This window comes from Macrobrachium nipponense, chromosome 1 (genome assembly GCF_015104395.2).
Source record: "Macrobrachium nipponense isolate FS-2020 chromosome 1, ASM1510439v2, whole genome shotgun sequence".
In the NCBI taxonomy this organism is placed as follows: domain Eukaryota; kingdom Metazoa; phylum Arthropoda; class Malacostraca; order Decapoda; family Palaemonidae; genus Macrobrachium; species Macrobrachium nipponense.
The window spans coordinates 67,036,031-67,054,526 of NC_087200.1; the positions used below are offsets into that span (position 1 = coordinate 67,036,031).

The 18,496-nt window shown below is 41.1% G+C and overlaps 1 protein-coding gene across 1 annotated transcript in view; it reads right to left on the reverse strand.

Moving 5' to 3' along the window:
• LOC135218808 (uncharacterized) overlaps positions 1-10,685 on the reverse strand; it is a 27,687-nt gene extending 17,002 nt beyond the window's left edge. Inside the window, exons 1-7 of the mRNA XM_064255257.1 lie at positions 10,665-10,685; positions 10,192-10,400; positions 9,447-9,882; positions 9,089-9,251; positions 7,427-7,611; positions 4,606-4,842; positions 3,767-3,942 (exon numbers count right to left, since the gene is read on the reverse strand). Coding sequence (XP_064111327.1) covers positions 3,767-3,942; positions 4,606-4,842; positions 7,427-7,611; positions 9,089-9,251; positions 9,447-9,882; positions 10,192-10,400; positions 10,665-10,685 — 1,427 coding nt within the window. The remainder of the gene's footprint in view (positions 1-3,766; positions 3,943-4,605; positions 4,843-7,426; positions 7,612-9,088; positions 9,252-9,446; positions 9,883-10,191; positions 10,401-10,664) is intronic.
• Between the last annotated feature and the right edge of the window lie 7,811 nt (positions 10,686-18,496).

Genomic DNA, 18,496 nt, shown 5'->3' on the forward strand with positions numbered 1-18,496 from the left:
GATACCTGTGTTTATTCCCCGTAAAATGTATTTTTTGTTAATATTTTTAGGGGTCTAGAACTACTATTTACATTACTATTCCTTGTGGGTATCATTGCTCCGGTTTTTGTTTGTTTCGATATCATTGGAGGTTCCGGAACGGATTATGTATGAAAACCGAGGTATAACACTGTATTTAAAATATTCTCTCGTTTTCGTTTTCCAGTAAAAGCAGACTGGAAAATAAAATATAAATAATTAGCAAATATATTTTAAATATTGTACAACAAGTTTTATCATAAAAAAACTTTACAGTAATATCCTTTCAAATACATCATACACTACCCAGAGAGAGAGAGAGAGAGAGAGAGAGAGAGAGAGAGAGAGAGGGGTGGGGGTACACCTATTATGCTCAGTCTGGGGCACAACCTGGAGTGAGCTTAATAGGTACACAACTACATTATAAGTATGCTGTTAATAATTTTTACTACAAAAATCAGTATTTAGTCACATACAGAATATGAAAAAATAGAGTAATTATTCTCAGTTTTTTTTCTCTCTCTCTCACTGAGGTGCATTTGCACTCACCCGCAGGGGTGCCTTTAAACTCGGAAAAGTTTCCTGCTAGCTGATTGGTTGCAAGTATTTTGTCCGAATAACATCATTGTTTTCAAATAATTACCAAGTATAATGTGAATAGAAACTTATTTACTAACCTAAATTTCTCCTTCAGATATATGTTTGTCAATAAATAATGTTAACGAATAGAGAGATTATAAAGTATTGTGATGGTAAGTCTAAATTTAATAACAACTCACCAAAGTCAACAACAGGAGCTTGTTTTCGGATGCACGCTGAATCATTTTTTTACTCTTCACGTATTTTAACACCAATTGGGATAAATTACACTAAGCATAAGAAAAGCGTCATTACAAACTTTCTTTGAATGCCAGAATCTACTAAAAACATGGAATTAATAAAACTCGCTATAGGTGAAAACTTCCGGAGGTAAAAGGAACAGCCTGTGGCGGCTTGGTATGAAAATTGTAAAATATATTTTGTACCTTGTGTCAATAAGTAAATAAATAATAATGATAATATTGTATGCTGTGTCGCAAGTACTATAGCCTATTCTGTAAATCTGTTCAGTAGCTCACAACATATCAAATAAAATTAAACATAGTATTTTTTTTATCCCCTATCTATACTATTTTAATGAGACTGGCATATGCTTCCCTTCAAGCCAACACCTCCCAGAGGATATGTAGTGCTGATATCAGGTTCAGGACCTCTACGAAACGAAAGAAGGTATATGGAAAAAAAACTATAGATATTATGTGAGGAATGAAAATGTGGAAAAACATTAGGCAAAATATTACGATGAGACAAAGAAAGACTATCATCAACTGAAAGAGATGGGGCGAACTATATTATTACAAAAAACTGCTGCTGAGTCAGCTGGGATAGTCTTCCCATCAGGCCACCACAGGCTGTCCCCTTTGCCTCCCCGCAAGTTTTCACCAATAGCGAGTTTTATTAATTCCATGTTTTTAGTAGATTCTAGTATTCAAGGAAAGTATATAATAACATGTTTTTCTTATGCTTAGTGTAATTTATCCCAATTGGTGCTAAAATATGTGAAAAGTAAAGAAATTATGCAGCGTGCATCCGAAAAGAAGGTCCTGTCGTTGACTTCGGCGGGTGTTGTTAAATTTAGACTTACATCACAATAGTTTATAATCTCTTTATTCGTTAACATTATTTATTGACAAAACATATCTGAAGGAGAAATTTAGGTAATTAAATAAATTTCGATTCACATTATGTACTTGGTAATCATTTAAAAACAATGATGCTATTCGGACAAAATATGTGCAAACAAGCAGCTAGCAGGAAACTTTTCCGAGCTAAAAGGGCACCCTGCGAGTGAGTGCAAATGCGCCTCGGTTAAAAAAAAAAAAAAAAAAAAAACTGAGTTTAGTGAATAAACAGTGTTGTTATAAAAAAAAGCGAATCAGTGATAATTTTAAAAGGATTAATACTTCAATGCTATGAGAGAAAATGGCTTATGTATACAGTACAAGGGTAACTTGATTAGTTGTCAAAGGTTCTGTAAGATAGATTTATTTAATTTGTATTAAAGATTTATTTAATTTGTATTAAACATTTTATAGATATTTTGCTGTTTACATTATTATTAACATTTTGAAATTAGTAAATCATTGTTATAAGCATTTTAGGTGGGCATATATACTTAGGAGTAACAGTGGATTTGGGGGTGTTTTTGTTTGAAATGATAATAAATTGTTTTAGTATGATAATTTAAGGAATATTTTTGTTTAAAGTATCAAATTAAGCAGTGTAATGTTAAAACAGACAGTTATAAGGATTTTAATTCATGGGGGTACTGGGTATTTGGCAGTTTTAAGCATTTTTAGAGGGTATATTAGCGTTTTTGCATTTCTGGGGCAGATTCTGGAACCTAATACCGCATAAAAATGCAGGAGCACTGTATCAACAAAACAGTAAAATGTAAACAAAGTAAGACTACAGGCAGAGGGGAGAAGAGTGCACGTCCTTCCTTGCCAATGGCCACAAGCAAAGTAAGTGCAAATTGACTGGGCGAGCGGACTCTCACCCAAAGTTGGTAATTGACTATATGTACTTTATCACCTTGTTTAAAGTTAAGCAGCCATTTTCCAGTTATCCTGGAAGAAATTCCTACTGTAAAGGACTGATGGTTTGTGTATCATGTAGGAACAAATTCTTTTCACTTGACCACAAGTCGCTGATATTTGTTTTTTTATTGTCTGAGACTTGCTTGTTCTGAATCTAATACATGAAAACCCTTTACTTATCCTTCAAGCATGTTCTTTCCTATCACTCTACTAAACTCTGAGTCTGCTTTGCATACCTAATTATAAAATCTCTCATCGTTTCAATATATTTTTCTATTTTAAAATAATTCTTCATTTTACTGTAATTTCCCATTAGAGCATCTTTTAGGCATACTTCATTTAGTTTGGATAATATTATCTTTGAACCCTCTTTACACTTAAGTTCTTCTCTATCTATCCCTTCTGTCACTTCTAAAGCTTTTCCTTTTGAACTCAAGAATATCTCTATCCCCGGATATTTCACTTCTACACACACCACAAGCCAATTTTCGACTTGTCCTCTGTATCCTTTATATTCACCCTGTATCCCACAAAATCTAAGACATTCATTTCTCCACTTCCATTCTACCCCCGAATGATTACTGTCAGATCCATTCATTTCTGAGATACCACACTATGCTACCTCTTGAAAAAATACCTAGTCTAACTAATATGTGATAATTGTTTAATATATTTACCTGCTCTTATGGTATTCTTCTCTCCTAAGTCAGCTCATGAACTTAACAAATCAAAGAAAAGACTTAATCCCTCAGTGTTTTTTCCTTACTACCGTCTTACGACGTTGCAACCTGCATTGCGCCATTCCAAACATAATGAGAGGAATGGCTTTACAAATTCCCAATAAAACTAACGACATACTTTGTCTATAAGAATTTCTTAAAACGCAAAACACCTACATACACCTACTTCACTAACCCATTTAATGAAAGTAACAAAATAATAATGAGACTTCAAAACTGACAGATAATCACTAACTTTGTTCCAGACAGAAGGCACTCAAAACATAATATTTCTGAGTAGGCTACCAAGTAAGTTTATGGGTTGCCCAAAAGCATGGCATGAGATCAACTAGTATATCTAAAAGATAAGAATAGGTTGTAATTACTTACCTGAATCCCCATCCAAAATCAGTGAGTATTGTTGTTCCCTTCTGTCCAATATAAAAAGGGGATACTCCCAGGTGATCTGTATATGACTGGATAACAGAGCTAATATGATTATACCAGTGCATATAGGAAAAGCCACCTCTCAGTACTTTTTGTAAAGCATCTTCTTCGCTTAACTTCTGTTGAGAAAAAATGGAAAAGAAACAAAAAGAGGCATTGCAATAAACGATTAGAAAAATGATAAGTAAAGGAATGCAGTTTTCTTCTCATGACTAATGTTTGGTCCAAGCTTCCCATCACACTGTCTGTTCATTGAAAAATTAAATAATGATGAATTAATGTCACTCGGTGGTTACAGCGCTTTTCAATTATATTCATCAGAAATTATTTCCAGGTTTACTACGCATGTTTCAGGGTTACGGCGCTTTCGACGCCAATCTGGCGGAAGAAATATGACTCCAAAAATGCAAAATAATCAATATTTGAAGTTTTTTTTATGAAAAATGCAGTTTATGTAGTTTTTAATACACACAAATCATTAAAAGTAAGGGTTTTTTTTTAAGGATTTTTGACGATTTTCCGGCTTACAACAATTTTCGGCTTACAGCATCTCTCAAGAACGGAACCCCCGTCGTAAGCCGGGGACTGCCTTTTTTAGCCAAGCCACATGCATGCAGCTTACTAGATTATTCCAAAGATTGTTTGCCAAGGTATGGTACAGAGAAGGTGAAATGAAGAGCCATATAAGCAATTCACAATTTTAATATAGGGCTACTCATTTAAATTACTATTCTGATGCTAATCTGAAAAATACATGTAAAATAAAGGTCCACCATTCCTACCTGCAGATGTTTATGGACTTTTGCGGCAATTGGATCTGTGGTAGTTTGAAAATAGGCTACAACAGCACCAGTGAACATCTTTGCCTCTGCTCCCCACTTCCAGTCTGTCTGTCTTATCATATCTTCGAAGCTGTCAATTGGTGTCGTTTTACTTTGAACAGCTAGATGGGCAATAAGTGAAGATCTGTAGGCTGTTGCAATAACAAAGCTAACCAATAACCACCAGCCTATTAAAGTCTGGAATAAGAATGGATGGGTCTCAACAACTAGGAGTCATGAGGAAAATTCTCTTCATTATGTATTACAGTTCTGAGTGGTGTTACAATTTGGAAAAATTATTAGGAATGACAAAAGCAAGTACGAAGTGATATAGACTTAAGAGAGTTAACAAAAATAATTTAATATATCAGATGGGAAAACTACTCTAATCCATATGTCAATATAAGCTATAATAGTGCACAGCATGAGTTTCATGACTTTTTTTATTTCTTTTTCTTACTACGTATTGAAAATGCAAATTTGAATAAGTTGTAAGTGAAGAATACTATGGTCCAATATAATAAAAAGAAATTAAAAATGGTTTATAAAAACCTGATGATGGAAGATGTCAGTCTTCATCAAGCAAGGTTTACTGAATGACAAAAGGTGGTTGTGCTCAGCAAATTAAGGTAGATGGCAGAGAAAGGGACAATATGGTTAATAGGAATGGAGTTCCTAAGGTGAATGAGATAGGACAGGCATAAGGAAATGTATCCCAAAATGGACTTGATTGCTGGGAATACTGGATTTTAAAGGCGGGTACCCATGTATGTAGTCTCAAAAGAAAAATTGGTAACGAGAAAGTTGACAGAAAATAAAAAAAGTCGATGGAGGAGGAAGATGATGGATGTAACATAATGTAGAAAAAAAAATTTCCCTGGCTAACTGAGGTGAATGTAAAATATGTCTATGTAAACTGGATAACAAAAGAATGAGAAAGCATCAAAGGAGATGCAATGTAAATAAGCATAGATTTATGCTGCAGACAAATAAAGGTTTTTTTTTTGGAAGAATATACGAAGTATACAATTATGGAGCTAACTGGGAATGTTTGTGGGTACAGAAAGTCAGAAAGGAAAATGAAAGCATCGATTGCTAGGATGGTGGAATTACAGGGTTAGTGAAGGAAAACAAATGATATGAAGTGCACTTGCAGGTTGAAAGACACGATCTTGAAGAGATATAAAGGAGAATCAGGTGGTCAAGGACCAAGGTAGTGAGAAACTGGATTATACTGAAAACTCAAGAGTAAATATTGGCAAATGCTTTGGGAGGAGATGTTAAGTAAAAGCAGAGAAAAAATATAAATAAAAGATGCAAATAGATATTCAGTCTCAAGAGAATGAAGTTTTGTCAGTGGAAAGTGTACTGAATAGTTACTGAATGGTAAGGATAAAAATTACGCAATACTGAATGATGAAAACTGGGAACATTAAGTATAAAGGTTTGTGGAAGTGACTGCTGAAGATGCCAGGAAAACAACTGAAAGCTTGAAGAATGTAATAGCACCAACAATTAAAAGAATTTCAGGTAAAATGCTGTGGTTCAGTGTTTAAAATATGACTAAATGAATATTAGAGCAGCAGATGAGAAAGTGATTGGTTGGTTGCAAAATTTGGACAGAGACAAGAATATGTTATGTAGTGGTTTTTAATATTTTCACAGAAGTTATAAGAAAGTTGTGGGATTAAAAAAGTGCATGAATTAAGAGGTAGTTGTTAGCAGAAGACAATTTTACCCACAAATAAAAAGAAATAGCAGAGACTAATGAAAAAATATGAAAGTGCTTAAGCCAGAGAAATTGAAAGTGAATAAATGCAAAAGTCTTGATGAAGATACTGTAAATGGAAAATAGAAAGACAGGGTAATGAATGTTAATGTGAACAGTGGAAGACTGGATTCGGTTGATTTCTATGGGAATATTTGATGAAATTTAATATAGTAGAAGTAAAAGAACAGATGAATCACAAAACAGGTGAAGCAACAAAGGTACCTGGGTTTATGAAAGATATCTGTAAGAAATGAATGTACGTATATGAAGCCCATACCTCTGAAAGAATTATCGAGGCAACTCCACTTTACGGAAGTACAACATGGATGTGGAATTTAGATTAAAAAGTTTAATCTACAGTGAGGTGAATATTATTATACATATTGTTTGTTTGGTGTGTGTGGTGTAAGTTTACACGTTTAAGTTTGAAATTTGTAAATGTACAATTAAGTAGGTGACAAGTTAGGATAGATAAAAACAGTAATCAGAATGTTTTAAGGCAGTTTGATCTTCAGGTTAGTGAAGAGTTAAACATTTGGAAGCATTGGTAAGATGGAGGAGATGAAGGCTTGGAAAGTGCTAAATAGTATACTATTTGAATGATGTCAAGGAACAGAAATGCTATTGGATCGAGGAAGTGAGAGAATGTATACAAGATTGAGGTGAAAGATTCAATAGCTAAAACATGAATGGAACAAGTGACTACTGTCTTGATTTTTCTTTATCGCCACCTGACACAATGTGTGCAGACCTGAAGGTTTATGCAACTAAAACTACTACCTTGTTCTAACCAAGTTTAAAAACACTCAATGGCTAATGTGTTTTTGTTACTTACATCAGGGTAATTAAATTACTTGAATAAATATAGTTGCAATGCCTCTTGCATGTTTGCTGATCTGTTCCTGCTAAATATGTATGTACTATCTACAAATACACACATTATGTAATACGTATATATTTGTAAATATATCTATATACATATGTGGTGAACATAAACTGCTGTAAGCTAACCTGGCTAATGAAGTCTGCTGGTTGTCGTGAGAGAGGGACTTGCAGAATCACAGCCCAGCTAAAGAAGGTAGCCCAATTCAGCGTCACAGCAGGCTTCCCAGAAAATTGAGATCTAGCTTTCTGAAATAACCACAAGCTCAAGCCCCATCCCACAATGCAAGCAAGAAGATATATCCACACTTTTCCTGGAACAAACATTTCAGTCATTTTTTATGTTCTGACCCACCATAATCAATACGTACCTCTATACACAATAACATTTTGGTTAAATCATGAAGACTAACAGCATTGGGTTTTCAGTATCTCATTTTCCACCGAGCACACTGTCACTTCCGTAACTTTAATTTATATAAGTATATAGGGAGTCCCCAGTTTACGGCAGGGGTTCCATCCCCAAAGGTGCGCCGTAAGCCGAAAATTGCCATGACCTGAAGCATTATCATTATGGTAATGGGAATAAATAGCGCTTACAGCACCATTGGTCCAGGTAACAGTGATGTAAAGTGGGTAATGGTGCTGTAAATCCACTTACAGCAACAAAAAATCTGGGTAAACAGCACTGCGAGGCAAGCAATATAAGTCCAGAACAATGTAACTCGGGGACTGCCTATATAGTCTTATGTGTATATAACTCACAGGAACATCTGATGTTTACATGCAAAATATACAGTAAATAAAAATGAAACAGTGTATAACCCTGACTGACTGTATTTAAGTATAACTGGTAAATCACTGGAAAAGAGAAGTGAACAGCATACTACAAGCAAAAAATGACAAATTTTCAACACAATTTGTATTTTCCATAGCTACAAACCTGAGGTCTTAACCATAAGATAATTTCTACCACCTAGCTGGATCTGATTAAAAAAAAGATGAAAGCAAGGAATCTTGCGATATCTGGCAACGCACGCGTAGATCGGGTGAAGGATGGTCGAAGACCATTCACCTACGATCATGCATCAGTCTTTTCCAACTCAGGATATCTTAACACACAGAGGGGCAGCTAGAGGCGGGCAGTATAATGTTAAGACCTCAGGTTTGTAGCTATGAAAAATACAAATTGTCTTAGAAAATTTGTCATTTGTTCATACGTGAACAAACCTTCTGTCTTAACAATAGAATAGACTCATACTTGGAGGGAGGTACAAGACACGTTAGACCGGCTGGGGGCCTACCCACCAGTCCAGCTTCCAGAAGAAATGACCTCTGGAGAGGGACTGAAGCCCGTTGAGAAGCTAGATAAAATGATATCTAACCAATCAGACCCTGAGTGATTTACAATGATATATGGTAGAACCATTGTATAGGGAACCAAAGAGAAACTTTGACTGTCTACTAGCAAACCAACACACCAGGGTTTGTACTACTCTCAACTCCTCCTTGCCTTGGAGTGGAGCATATGCTACCAAATAGAGGGTTTGACATTTGCATATTAAGTGACCACACTATCAGTATGACTACCTTACTCATTGTATCAAACCAGTCCAGCGAATGACGTGTCTATTCCTTAACCTGCCCAAAAGAAGAAGGAAAGGTACAAGAGAAAGGAGACCAGCCAACTCACTCATTCTCTCATCCACACAATCATCTTAGGAAAGATACAAAAGTGCCCTGTTAGGGGCAACTATGAGTACACAACCTGTTGGACAGCCACCACAGTACCCAGGAAAAACGTGTCCGCAGATCTGTGGGAAACATCCTTAAGATAGAAAGAGGCGAACGTGGACTGACATAACCAAGTACCAGCACTCAGCCCTCTATGAACAGCCAAGTTCTTTTTGAAAGCCAGAGAGGGACCAATACCCTTAACGTCATGTGCTCTAACCTGCACAGATGTGGTGGTGGAATCATCAAGAGACAAGTATGCCTGTCTGATGGCTTATCGTATCCAAAAAGAGATAGTATTCCTAGACACCTCTTTCTTGTACGGCCTGTGCTAACAAAAAGTCTGCGGCAGCCTGGTCTAAGGTGCCAAGACCTTTTAGATAGCAACGCAGGGCCTGGACAGGGCACAACAAACGCTCTTGAGCATCACCACCCACAAGTCATTCAGTGATGGAATGGAAAACGAAATGAACCTGTCATCGTGCGCAGAGGTGCTTTGGGTCTTGGCCACGAATTCTAGGACAAATTCGAAGGACAACGACCCCCAACCCCTGGTGTGCTTCACCTCATAGCTCAGATCGTGGAGCTCTCCTACCCTCTTGGAAGATGCCAAGGCCAGAAAGAAAATTGCCTTAAGCATCAAGTTCCAGTCAGATGAGCAATGCAAGGGCTCATATGGACTCTTAGTGAAGCTCTTGAGAACCAAGGAAACATCCCACGTCTGAGGCTTGAGCTCTCTAGGAGAACTTGACTGTTCAAACCCCTTAACTAGCAAGGACAGTTCCCATAACACCAAACTCAGGGCCGCCCTGTAGCTTCTAATAACAGAAACGGACAAACGTTTCTTGTTTCTGAGGAAGGTTAAAATGTCTGCTATTTGCTGAATAGAGGTTGTGAGTGGAGAAAAACCCCGTTACAACACCAATCAAAGTATATCGCTTCTTTGCCTTGGTAAACCACGGAGGTTGACTTTCTGAGACTGCTGGACATATGCCCCGCTGTCCTTCTGAGAAAAGCCTCTCGCTCGGAGGAGAAACTTGACAATATCCAACCGTGAAAAGACAGGGATTCTACTGACTGGTGGAACATTTCCGCATGTGGCTGACACAAGAGATGTCGCCAAGGGGGAAATCTCCCTCGGAACCTCTGACAACAACTACAGCAGATCTGGGAACCACTCTGCCTGAGGCCCCAGAGGGGCTACCAAAGTCATCCTGAGACCCTGTGAACTCATTAGCCTGTTCAGAACTGATGGATCAAACAAAACGGAGGGAAGGTATACACCTCCAGGTTGTTGCAGGGATGTTGGAGTGTGGCCCCTGCCAATGCTAAAGGATATGGGACCATTGAACAGAATATCTCCAGCTTCCTGTCGAAGTAAGTGGCAAAAAGGTCCAACATGGGTCTACCCAAAACCTGGAAAAGCTTGTCTGCTACCACTTGATGAAGCGACCACTCAGTACCTAGGTTCTGATGTTGATGACTGAGTTTGTCTGCAACCACATTCAGTTTGCCTGGGATAAACCTGGCTGAGAGCTCTACGTAACTGCAGACCGCCCACTGGTGAACCTCAGAAGGTCAAGGCGTGAAGCTGACGAGAAACCAGGCCTCCCTGTTTGTTCACATAGGCTACCATCATGGCGTTGTCCGACATGAGAACGACGGAAACTCCCAAAACTCCTTCAGACCCAGGAAGGCTGCCTTCAACTCCAAGACGTTGATATGTTGCTGCTTGTCCTCCAAATGCCTGAAACAATGAGGTCGCCTACATAAGGCCCCCTATCCTGCGATGGAGGCGTCTGAGAACAGAAGGAAATCCGGTGACAGAGAACGCAGAGCGACACCCTTTGAAAGATTCTGGTCGTCCAACCACCAACGAAGGTCTTCTCTCACTTCCAGAGACAGAGGAACCATTAATAGGGGCAAGTCCCCAGCTGGAAACCAGAATTCTCGCAGTCTCCATTGCAGAGACCGAAGAAGAAGAAGCCCATGAGGGACAAGCTTCTCCAGGGATGACAACATTCCCAGAGGAACCTGCCACTGACAAGCTGACTGATGTGGTTCCGACAGGAAGTTGCGCGCCACCACCCGCAACCTCTCCAATCTCTGATCCGACAGGAAAACTTTGCCACTGTCGTATCGATGACCATGCCCAGGTAGAGAATCCTTTGAATGGGTACGAGGTTCGATTTTTCCTGGTTGACTACCATGCCCAATTCCAGACAGAACCGAAGTAGACAATCCCTGTCCTGCAGCAGCTTTTCCCTGGAAACTGCCAAGACCAAGTAGTCGTCGAGGTACCTCAGTGTACAGATACCGTGAGCATGGGCCCAACTTGACATGAGAGAAGACACTTGTGAACACTTGAGGGGCTGTTGTCAGCCCGAAGCATAAGACTTTGAACTTGAAGACCTTGTCCCCAAGAGAGAAGCGAAGGAACTTCCTTGACGTCGGATGAAAAGGGATTTGGAAGTATGCTTCCCTAAAGTCTATCGACAGCATGAATTCGCCTTCCCTCACGGCTGCCAACACCGAACATGGGGTCTCCATCTTGAACCGTGTCTTCCTAATGAAATGATTCAAGGTGGATAAGTCGATCACAGGTCTCCATCCTCCCGATGCCTTGAGCACCAAGGTGATGCGACTGTAAAACCCCGGAGACGGACGCACCACTTCTTCTATAGCAACCTTGTCCAGCATCTTCTGCACCTCCTCCCGAGGAGCCAAGAACTTCAGAGAAACTGGAGGATATGCCTTCTTGAGCTGCTGTTTGTCCGACAGAGGAGAAGAGAAATCGAATGGCAGTAGGTACCCTCCCCCGAAGGGCATCTACCACCCACTTCTCTGCCCCATAACTCTGCCACTTGGCTCAGTGGCCCACTAGGCACCCCCTCCATGGCACAGGAGAGGGAGAGGCGCCTAACCTATCTACGGCCCCCTTTACCTCTGCCCCTTGGGCCCCTTCTTGGCCCAAAGGAACGAGAGCAAAAGGGATGTTGATCCTCTGACCAAGACTGAGTCGAACGGGAAGGCCCTGCCGAACTCTAATTCCTCGGTGGCCTACCAGGCGAAGATCTTCTTGACTACAGCTGGACAGGGGGAGGAGGAGGAGCCAGATGTCTCCGAGGACGAGACTCCGACTTAGACACTGCTTGGTGCACCAGTCTGTCTTAGGTGTCAGCCCGATGCTGGCCTATTGCATTCTAATCAACAGAAGGTTAACCCATAAATTAACATGAAGGTGAGCCATATATGAAACGCTTTGCTTCTGGACTGCAACAGATTGGCAAGAGAGGCGGCACTCACCAACCCTTCTGGGGACCTGTCGGAAGCTATCTTGGCAATGACCACAGACCAGAAGTCCAGCCAAGAAACCGTGAGCAACATTTAGGCTGCCATAGATTCCAATGCTGAGGCATCCTGCGGAGACAAGAACGGAGCCACCGACCTCACCTGCTCCAAAGTCAATCCTGGCTTTAGGCGAATGACGTCTGGGTTAAGATGGCGTGACATAAAAAAAATAGAGTTTGTAGCATAGTACTTCCTAGCCCCGTAAGAGGCGGGAGTAGTAGCTTGGCAGAGCCCCTAAAGCGAAGTGAACTGTCCCGGTCAGAAACAGAGGCGTTAACGTTATGCAAGACTAACTGGACGTGCCCCAATAAGGGAAGCTGGAGAGATGATTTGGGATCCTGTGTAGCTCTCACCAAGGCTTCCAAGCAAGAAGGAGGGAAGATGACCGAACCTGAGACCTAATTTCCAAATTGTTGAACCCACATATGAGATCAACAACCTCCGAAAAGGAAGACAAAAACTCTTGTGCGTCTCCCTCCTCCTGCTCCGGCAAAGGAGACCGACGATGAGAAGGATGTGTAGGCTCCTCTAAGGCACCTTCTTCATTAAAATTAATGGTAGGATCAGCAGCCAAACAGCCCAAAACACCAACTAACCTGCCTGGGCTGGGTCCACACGTCGGCTCACGAGACGAACCCACTAGTATAACACTAGGAACATCACTACGTTCTCCTTCAACAGATGATTCATTAACATGTCCGTGAATGGTCATGGGCGTGGCCGATTTACGAACGTGAGTTGGAGAGGAATCCTGAACACTCGAGATCGAAGGAGAATCCTCGAGAATCAAACTCTTAGAAGCATCAGTGAGAGGGGCAGGCAAACACTCCTGCTGCAGCAACTTCGCGCTCACCACCTTCGACCTATCGACAGGCGCCTTGAGATCCTTACGGCGACGAATAGGCCTTGGAGAAGAAGGAGCACTTGCATCACGTGCACAGACAGGGAAGGTTGCAACACGCTTGCGATGTGCATGGACGGGGGAGGTTGCAACACACTCGAAAAGTGCACGGATGGGGGAAGTTGCAACACGCCCGCGATTTGATGCAGAGGACGAAGCAGCTGCTGCAGATTACACAAGGGAAGATACACCAATACTCCCCGAAACGCCAACACTCTCGATCATAGGTGAAGAAAGAGCAAAGTTCTTAGCCTTTCAACGCTCGATATGCTAACGTGGCGTAGAGGGGGAAGAGGGAGAAGACAGTACTGGTTCCTTAAGCGATCTCTTCGCAGAAGGCGGGGACGAAGCGGTGTGTTTCATTCCAATCCTCCCAACCAACAAGGCAGCCAACTTAACATCCAAAACAGAGTCCAACCTCTTAAGCACTGCCTGGCATATAACCTCTGACTGATCAGCAAGAGAAGGCTCCGATGACATGGAGGGGAGAAGTAGCGAACTGGGCGGCAGAGATGACGTCATGACTGAGAGAGGCGTGCTCAGATGATGACTGAGAGTGATGTCACAAGTGGTGATGACGTCACAGCCTCCCCTCAGTGTGAAGGGGAATCAGATGCCACTGGCAGAGGAACACACAATGACTGATCCCATGATGTCATCAATGGGGCAGACGCCACAGCTTCCCTCCAACACGAAGAAGCGACAACAATCACTGGCGGAGCAATACAAGATGGCTGATCTCGGCTACCCACGAAGATGAGGCCGGGAGGAGGGGGATGGCCTGGCCAGCCTGAGGAGGGGGGGGGGGGGGTGGGGGGGGGGGGGGGGAGCAAGCCTCCAAAAAGTGGCAAGCAACCCCTCCTAGGACAGGGTACCCCCTAGGCCGAGCGTCTTCCAATCGCAGACATCTTGGATGCCTCAGACTCTGGAAGAAATAAGAATGAAGAAAAAAAACCTCCCCCTTCCCGGGGATCAAATTAATTCCCGAAGAAGAAGGGGCGACATTATAAATATCAGCCTGGTGGCCTCCCGATACTTCCAGTGACGAATCAATGGAAGAAAAGGAAGGGGAGACAGGAACAACTCTACTATGGTGGTTGAATACTGCAGGAGACAAAGCATCGGGAAGGGGCGAAAAACCTTCCCATGAAGGAAGAGTCGAAACCCTCTGATGTTCTCTCTTGCTAAAAAATGACTTCTAGCCCTCTTTAGGCCATGCCCGGCATTCTGTGCAAGGATTCATAGTACAAAAAATAAAAGAATGGCACCTACTGCACGTGATGTGGTGGGGTCAATCGCTGCCAAAGCCAAAAATGAGAACACGGAAAACCTGGAATTCCGGGGCAAACACGTTGACAAGGCCGAGAAGGAGCAGAAGCCATAATATCAGCCAAACACTCACACACACATAAAACACAAGTGAAACGGGCAATGAACTGGGTAAAGGCCAAGAGAGGTAAACACGACTCTCGCCCAGGCGGTCAAAGAAAGACTGATGCATGATTGAGGGTGCATGGTCTTCGACCATCCTTCACCCAATCTACACATGTGTTGCCAGATATCACAAGATTCCTTGCTTTCATCCGTTTTTTAACCGTATCCAGCTAGGCGCTAGAAATTATCCTATTGTTAAGACCAAAGGTTTGTTCGTGTATGAACAATGCATAAGTTATGCACAAGATAACTGCAGTTTTTGTACATGTTTGAAATAATGATATAAATTTTCTCTTGGCTCAAGGCCATATAGTACATGAAATATACAAAATACAGACAATGATACATATGTACACAATCTTGATACATGAGATAACATGATAAAAATGATAAATCAGCAATATCCACCCAGTTGCTTAAGAATAAAAAAATTAATATTCATAATAATGGTTATGACAGTAATAATACATATTAAGAATAGTAAATAAAAAAACATTAAAAATGGCAATTAATAAACAGATTGCAAACAACTAAATTCCACCTAAGGACCTTAGGTGGTTACAGTAGTCAGGTCCAGAAGACTCATGAAATATGTAATAGCTCAAATTAGACCGAAAGCTCATACCTTCTGCCAGGATAGATAATAGATCGGGAGCTGGTTGGTGCTTGTAGCCATATTAGGCGCCAGGCTGTAGCTGGTTTGTAGAAGTCGTCACGCTGTAGCTGGCACCTGACAAGCAGGGCACTTGAAAGCCCTCCTGGATGTCAAGGAAGTTAGTTCCTGGTTAAAATTCTGAAGGGTAGAAGAGCACACTGTCTCTCCTCCTTCCTTGCTCAGATGTGTAAAGGACTTGAGAGGTCGTTACGATTAGGAGATTGAAGACTCAGGTCTTAACTTGGATTAAGCATGGTCCAATACTAATAATAGAAGAATACGCGAGATTCTAGATCCACTTAGATAAAAAAAGGTAATCAGTCATCCAGGTCGACACCTCAGAAGAAGAAGCATCAAGTCTGAGACATCGGCTTTGGAAAATTGACTGCTCAGTCTGGTAGGTGGTGTAAGAGGAAGGCTAGCTTCCAACAGTTGTCTGGGCAAGCTGTCCACCCTTGGTGGAATCTCTTGAAACTAGGATGTCTGAGAAGATATGATTGCTGGAAGGATCTTTGGTCAGAACTGGGATAAGAGAGTCATCATAAGTCACAATAAGCCTGAAAAAATCTATCACTTCCTGTTTATTGCCCAGGTAATATAGAAGAGTAAAGCCATGGAGCACCTCTACTTAAATGCTAGCAAGGTATCAACGGAGTTATGCAGCAAAGGAATTGTCCGAAGGCTAGCATAGTATCAAAATATACACTGGAGGAGTTGGGGAAGATTTGGTACCAGGTTCAAAGTTGGTTTGCACCACAAAATCCTCAGATATCCACAAACTAGGGGATGGAAGTTCTATTGGGGGGGGGGGGGGGGGGGGGGTGAGGGGAGGGGGGGGGGGGGGGGGGGGGGGGGGGGGGGGGGGGGGGTGTGGCCAGGGTTGGAGAAGAAGGACATGTTTCTGACGGGTCAGTACATCCATCTGAACTTTCCAGTTTCCTTGAATAATCAAGTAATCAGCAGACTTAACTGATCTAACCACAAAGGGACTCCCATGCTGTTGGTTAAGGGGGAACTTGAGACAAAGGCTCCCTCCTTATTTACATACTTTAAGACTGTGGTCTTCAGAAAGGGGGATACTGGTATACCTACTGTCCTCCGGGGCCTGGGAACTTTGTCTAGGAGAGTCGGTGGGAAGAGTAATCACCTCCTCCCTTCACAAAAATTCACTGATGTAAGGTTAATCATCTGATAACCTAGACACAAGGCTGGCAATGGTACAGGAAGCAAATGTGGGAGCCAGGAGCAGAAACAAGGCTGGCAATGGTATGCAGGAAGAAGCAAGCGTGGGAGCCGGGCACAGAAGCAAGTGGATAAAATTAAAGGACTAGGAGAGACAACAAAGGACATGACAGCTGTGAGCTGGTGCCAGACTGCTCGCTACTGCGTGGGGCTTTTGGCGGTACGTACAGAGCAGAGGCGCTAATGAGTGATTCTGGAACTCAAAGCATAAGTTGGCGCCTGCGCTCTGGGTGCTTTAAAAAAAAAAAGTTCTATAACCAATGCATCATTTCGACTGCGAGTGTATGGATCAAAATTAGAATATGCACTGTCGAAGCCAGTACGTACTTACACACAAAGTAATGCCGAAGCAAATACTTTACACAATGTACTGCCAAAGCAAGTACTGAGGCCGATTCTCGACCAACAAGAATGAATTCCTTAAAATTCATCTTAACAAAAAACATTAAGCACCTTTCTCTCCTTATTACTTCCTGCCCTTACACTTAACAGATCTGCAAAAGAAAGTGTGAGGGTTAAGGTAATATTATTCACTGATAGCTAGCAAGTTGACTAGGTTGATAAACAAATATAAAATGCAAATCTTTGACCTGAAGAAATGACAAAACATTCAAGGATTACTTTTAAGGCTATTATTTATCGATGGCTTGCTAGAAGCCTATGCCTTTAAAACAAAATTTGACATAAGTTTGACCTAAAGGAACGATGTAAGAAACGAGAATTATTTTTAGGGTAAAACTATATTGGCAGCTCGCAAACAACCTAAGCAAAAAAGAGACAAAATCGCTGCCTCGCATTTAGCCTAAAAGAATTACCTTTAAGGCAATACAGGCTGACCCTGGTTACCAGCAGGGTTCCAATCTGTTTCTGGGGGCTTGATTTGCCTAATCTTTTATTATGGTCTGCACGGTGGTTTTACAAACTTTTAACGGCATATTCGATGAACTTGCAGGTAAACATTGGCCTAGAGAGAGCGAGAAAGAAAAGTAACCTTTTTCAGAAAGCTTAACAATGTCAATTTTCATCCATTGATATCGTCTTCCTCTTCTTAGTGGCACTTCCTAACCTCTTTTCCTCTGTCTCTTTATTTATCATACCTTCTAGTGCAGTAAGATAAAAAAAAATAAAAGAGAATGATAAAAGTATCGTTAGTAATACGTAATAATCGGCAAGGAAATATAGTAATGCTGACTTAAAGCTGCAGTTGTAGCTGAAGCTGAGAATATGTTCTCACTGCTAATGACAATAAACTATCGCATATCGGCAACAGGGATGAAACTCAACTGTAAATAATAGTGGAGAAAAATGTATTTTAATATCAAATCCTGGGCATGAAAGAACACAGTTTACTACACTGACAAAAGATAAATACGTAAAGCTCATATTATGATGACAAGAGGGTGAAAATAGCAAATGGAATCTGTTAATTTTTTTACACAAAAAAACCCAGATATTGACAAAATGCTGATAACTGATCCCACCAATTACCAGGCCCTGCCTGTAACTAATAGCGGCTTGTGCCCAAAAAACACCATTCGAAAGTTAATCTTAAGGCAAAACTAAATACCAAAGGCTTTTAAATAATCCAGGCCTGGTCATCAAAACATAATGTAAAAGTTGTCATCCCAAAGAATGGCGTAACATACGAGAATAACCTTTAGGGCAGAACTATTACCAGCCACTTGCAAGGCTAATGTAAACAAAGTTCTGTTGATGAATCAACGTAGTATAACAAAAAAAAAAAAAAAAAAAAAAAAACCAGTCCTGAAAGGATCCTGCAGATTACTAAAATGCATTCCAGTGGCTGTGTACCACCAAAATCCAGTTATATGACCAGAAAATAATGAACAAGACTATCACCATTACACTCGTGCTTACTCTG